Below are 5,893 nucleotides of genomic sequence, written 5' to 3'. Positions count from 1 at the left end.
TTGTGTTGTTTTTCATTGTGCCATTCTACTGAGCTATTCAAAATTATTGCCCTACCCATTGCATGCAGCTATACGACAGAGCATAATTTACCGCATGTTTAATGCATGCGTCGCCCATTAGCTTATTCAAATACAGTAATGTAATCTACTACCTAACAATTTTCCGATGCATTTTTTGTTCAAAGTAGTAAATATTAAAACGAGTGATTTTGAAAATCAAAACAGTTGATAAAATTCCAAAGCCGGAAAAAGGCATTGAATAAAAAGATCAAATTAATGTGAATTTAATAGATCAGTATATTTGTACATATCAACTCTTCAAAAAGCCCGTTTCAGCCAATTACGAACTCATATAATTACTATATGTAGTATATTGATCAATATCTCATTGATTAGCAAAAGATGAAGACATATACACAAATTGCTCTCTTGCTTGATTGATCCATTAAATGATTATTTGAGGTATTACGTCTTATGGCTGTTAGTTCATGCATTCCAGGACGAGGATTTGTAATTACTGCTGCATAATGTAAACTGAGCAATCTAATGGTCCGACGGACACCACCGTTCTAACACTGTATAGTAATGCGTAATTGTATCACTTCTTCAAGTACATGTATTGGCAAGGTAATGTGGTTCTGAGAAACCGTGAGGACGCTCATGGCACATTTATTTCCGGAGGTAACTTCATACACCAAACTTTTTACTGTTAAGTTGAAATACAAATAGAAGTACACATTTGTTTTAGAATGTTAAAAAAGAATATGTCGATCTTATAGGAAGATACATTAAAATTATTGTTGGGGAAATCCATCAATGTATAAACTTATTCAATTATTATCTGTGAAAAATGTCGAAGAACAGTTTGGGTAAAACTTAATGTTTACTGAAAAAAAAAAACACGTCAGTGATATAGTCATTCCTAAGTTTGTAAAGCAAAGTACGTCAGTGATATAGTCATTCCTAAAATACGTCAGTGATATAGCCATTCCTAAGTTTGTAAAGCAAAGTACGTCAGTGATATAGTCATTCCTAAGTTTGTAAAGCAAAAAGCTGCCTTATTCAACTTATCTGTGTGATGTATGCTATGAAATTTGTTATAATGTGTATTATGTATACCTATAATCTGTTTTGCTTTTGGGGGAAAATTATCTAAGTTTATATAGATGGATTTGATAGTGACATGTTGATGATTGAGGGTTTTTAACGACCTTGAATACCAACACAGGCCTCTCACGGTCGATGTTAGTGGGTTAGTAGAACCAACTGGTGCTGGTGGCGGAGCTCAGCCTTCGGGATACCTGACCGAAGAACTCGGTCAGAGTATTTCCTCCTAGCGGCTGGGCTGCTGTATTGACGCCTATTCCCAGACCCCACGTGGGTCCGAGAGCGTTTCCCTACTCTAACTGTTTGGAAGTATGTCAACGTGTAGAGAGCAATATTGACATGTTAAAATGACCCCGTATAAATGGAAGTAGGGGTCACTCAAGACCAATGGTTAGCCACGCCTGATCAAGTAATGTGTGAAGGTGCTGATGACAATATTACAATTTAAATTAAACAAGAAGATAATTTTTACATAAATTTTATCTCAGTTTTCTGTCATTCTTCTCTGTGTCATTTCTGCAATTAAAAAATAACAATAATTTGATACCTGGATAGAAACATTTAGGAATAAGAATCGACAATTTCCGTGTTTACTATTCCATTATATTTTTTTCACATTTCAGAAACCATTACAGGCACAGGAAAGTACAACTCAGAAGTTACCCACGGGCTGATCCAGGATTTCAGATACAAGGGGTAGAATATATGAAAAATCAAGATTTCATGCAAAAAAAAAAACAATTTTAGGGGCCTACGCTTGGCTCGCCCATCCTTGGATCCGCGCCTGATGCCAAAATAATACATTCTTAAACGGAGACGAATTTTTTTTATGGAATTTCAACATCTACGATAATGATTTTATTGATTTTTAATTAAAAACAACCAAATTACACTTTTTATATGAGAAACTTTTTTTTTCATTTCTCATACCAGTGGTAGGTATTGCACATTTATCCAACCATATTTGAGTAATCAACCATGATAACAATTGTAAAAAAAACGTCCCTCTTTTCAGGGAGAAATGGTGTCCACTACTCCAACAAATTTCCGGGCAGTATTAGCTCGTTGCTCGTGTTATCATTGTCGGGTTAGCCACACTCTCAAACAAACCTTAAAACAATTACATAATTCTAATGTTTGTTTACTTACAAAAAATGTATTGGTTACAATTTCCCCCCAAAATTATTATTTCCCCAGCATTTATCCATGCTCACATTTATTATACCGTCATTGGATATATTTGTTCATATATCTAGATAAATTCGAAATGATTTTTAGTGATATTATATTTATAGATTTTAAACATTATTTAATACAAAAAATTATCCTAAATTCACCTACTTTAATAATGCGACCAATAACATACATGTTAATATGTTGCTTTGTAATTCTTCATATTATATGCCATAACCATTTAATGTAAATGTGTTTGGGCTAATAAATATTGTCTATTGTCTATTATCAATATTATATTCAAGCAATACCACTCAAAAAAAAATTAAACCTAAAATATTATTTGAAGTTATATGAGTTCATTGATAGTAACCAAAGTCATCCGAGGACAATTGTCGAAAATGAACCACAAGTAAAAAAAGTAAGTATCCGTCCATATAAAATTCAGACACCAGCGCGGATCCAAGGACGGGCGTACCGGGCGTACGCCTCCCCCTAAATCGGTAAGAAAAAAGTATTACCACAAGTTTCACACCATAATATCTTTTGTCTTGCTTTGCAGGGCATTTAATTCAATTACCCCCCCTCCCCCAAACTCAAATCCTGGATCCGCCCCTGGACACCGCCTCTGGTAGTTCTAAGTGATTCATGGTGACAAAAAAAACATCAAACAATGCTTTTTCGATCTCCATATGCTATCTTTTTAACGAAACAATACTCTTGTCTGTGTTTAGATCATTATTTTTTTAAATTAAGATCAATCAAATATACCCGAATCAAGAACGGTAACTCTTGAAAGGATTATATCTCAAAAGCGCAAGAGCCAAGTGACAAACTAAGACCAGTTTCATTATTGACTTAAAAATCAAAGACTTAAGTCTTCAAAGTCGCTAATCGTCAAATATTCTATGCCGCTGAGTTGGGCCGAAATGACATGAATACGATATGCTCTAAAATCGGGTGATTTCCTTAGAATCTTGGTTTCTTCCAGAGTGGCTTTCTCCCACTATCAAATATGCAGCCCCACTACTATATAACCTATTTAAGTTATATACTAGTGAGACTGATTAATTGATAGCGGGAGCAAGCCCCTTTGATTACTTTTTTTGTAACCATGGTGTCGCAAATGTTTTTTTTTTTTAACCAAAATAACTGGTTACCAGGAAGTACGGGTAATATTTTCGTTCCACAAGTTTCTCTCAAATTTTTAGCGATCTTCTGGTTGCTTAGGACCAGGGAAACAGATTAGGAACCAAATTAAACAACTGGCAATGGCTATGTATATGACCTACATATATAGTCAATAGTAACGAGACCTGTGTCTGAATTGGAAACTGAGTAATGTTCAATGCTAACCGATCATATCATATGAAATGCACAGTTCCCGGTATCATACAAGCAAAAAACACACGTAGAACACATGTGTATGATATTTAAGAGGTACATTTTGATCTCGTATGAGGCTTGAACTATGAAGCTATGGCGGTAAACACGACACCGATCAGCAGCTTAATGTGGAGTAGTAATATATAATTATGCAGATAAAATTCGAATGTAAAGTACTGGAATTGCGAGTGCAAGAAGTCGCTAACAATATCAACGACTCAATAAAAGTGAATTTAGTGGGGTTCTAACATTGTGTTAAACTGGTTCTTTAATTATCTCGTTTGAGAACAAATGTAATTCAGCTATTAGTAAATTATGTCTATTTTACAAATGTAGATCATTTCTGTTAAATGATACGCCAAATTTACTTTTAGTTTTAATTTACAAATATTTGAATTACATATTCATATACAGCAAATGCAGTTACCAACAGAACCTAGGCTGGCCGCAACGAAAAACCATGCATCCAATTTGTTGTCATGCAAAAGTTATTGAAAGTACATAATATTACATACCTGGAACTAGCCATGCACCACTCTTTATGATGTTATCAATTTTTTAATATGATGACAGATGTCCATAACCACTTCTTCCTCCGTAACCACTTCCGTATCCTCCTCCGAGACGAAGTGCTCCTCCGAACCCTCTTGCACCACCGTATCCTCCTCTTCCTCCATAACCACCTGCACCTCCGTAACCTCCTGCACCTCCGTAACCCCCTGCACCTCCATAGCCTCCTGCCCCTCCATAACCACCAGCCCCTCCATACCTGCCACCACCTCCGTAGCCACCTGCACCTCCGCCATAGCCTCTTAAACCTCCAACTCCACCACCACCGCCTCTGAGGAGGCTTACAAGTCCTGAAAGTCCACCAGCTCCACCGAATCCACCTCCGTGGCCACCACCGCCATATCCACCTCCTCCATAACCTCCTCCACCACCACCTCCATAACCACCACCGCCACCGTAACTACCAGCACAATTAACTGCTGCAACAACTGCTACAACGATTGCGACTTGCAGAGGTCTCATAGCTGAAAAAATAATTTAACAAGTTATGTTTCTTCATGCATTTTGTTGTTAACATTTGTCTATGTATTTGGTAGATTAAATGGCAAAAGCATAAATTTTTACTGTGCATGCTTATGTTTTTAAATGTTTTGAAAGAGGCATTTTAGTTTCTGTCTAAAATGTCAGAATGTTGGGAAAACAAGCAATCTGAATTCAGAAGATAATTCACAATATCTAAAATTTTAACCTAAATGCCTTATTTTCTAGAAACATTGAACCTACCTTCGGAGTCAGTGTTAACCCTTAGAATACTCAGTTTTCTAAACCTTTCTCAAATATATACCCGTCATTTGGTTGACGTATGACTCTGGCTAACCAGGTTGTGCTCTTGTATGAAGATGTTACCTTTTGGCATCATGTATCATCTTGTTATTTCAGAAATAGCACAACATCAATCAGAACTTGGAAAGCACCTGCTGAACTTCAGTTGCATGTTTTACTTTTTTGGCTTGTAAATTAAATATGCAGTGATAAATAAGATTCAAGATTCTGATAGTACGAAAATTTTACGAAATAAAAAAAGTGCTGTGAATGCTGATACATAAATAAAAGATAGAATTATGGTAGAAATGGACAATGAAACAAATAAAAGACGCATACAGAAAGGAAAGATAAAAAATAACTTTTTGCGTAAAATAAACAAAGCCTTCGACAAGTACTAGGATCAATTACTATTCTGCAATAAATTGCTAAGGACATCTTTACTGAAGACATTAGAAGGCTTAGATGATGGAAACATTAAATTACTATGACAACAGAATGAAAGTGTTTACACAACGCACAATCTTTAACGGTTCAAAATGCGATGTAAAAGCTCATGTTAATTTAGCTTGTTTTATCAATGTAATATATATTTAAAAAAAAAACAACAACATACAACTCAGTATGAACAGGCACTTGATCGGCTTATTGCATCTAAATATTTCATTATACATATATAAAAGTGCTTACATGTACACATGCACTCTACGTTTCTCACTGTAATTTTGTTCTTTTAATATAAACTTACTTCAAATTCAAAAAGTTTTACTTCTCCAAACTAGAAAAAAATAACAACAACAACAACAACAACAACAACAAAACAACATGATAAAAACAAAACAAAAAGGTTTTATATAGATATACTGATGCTGTTAATAATCTAATCGTGTGAACC

At 35.2% G+C, this 5,893-nt stretch overlaps 1 protein-coding gene across 1 annotated transcript; it reads right to left on the bottom strand.

Annotated features, from left to right (window-relative positions):
* Positions 1-1,572: 1,572 nt before the first annotated feature.
* On the bottom strand, positions 1,573-5,606 carry LOC148612492 (uncharacterized). The gene is made up of 3 exons (XM_088590528.1): positions 4,960-5,606; positions 4,182-4,700; positions 1,573-1,623 (listed from the first exon to the last, which is right to left on the bottom strand). The coding sequence occupies exon 2, from the start codon at positions 4,696-4,698 to the stop codon at positions 4,225-4,227; it is 474 nt and encodes a 157-aa protein (XP_088446654.1). The 5' UTR covers positions 4,699-4,700; positions 4,960-5,606; the 3' UTR covers positions 1,573-1,623; positions 4,182-4,224.
* Between the last annotated feature and the right edge of the window lie 287 nt (positions 5,607-5,893).

Source organism: Perna viridis, chromosome 7 (genome assembly GCF_037379345.1).
Source record: "Perna viridis isolate PV_CMFRI_1.1 ecotype Kerala chromosome 7, ASM3737934v1, whole genome shotgun sequence".
NCBI classification, from domain to species: domain Eukaryota; kingdom Metazoa; phylum Mollusca; class Bivalvia; order Mytilida; family Mytilidae; genus Perna; species Perna viridis.
Note: the sequence above shows the minus strand (reverse complement) of the source record. Positions and strands in the feature narration are given on the sequence as shown.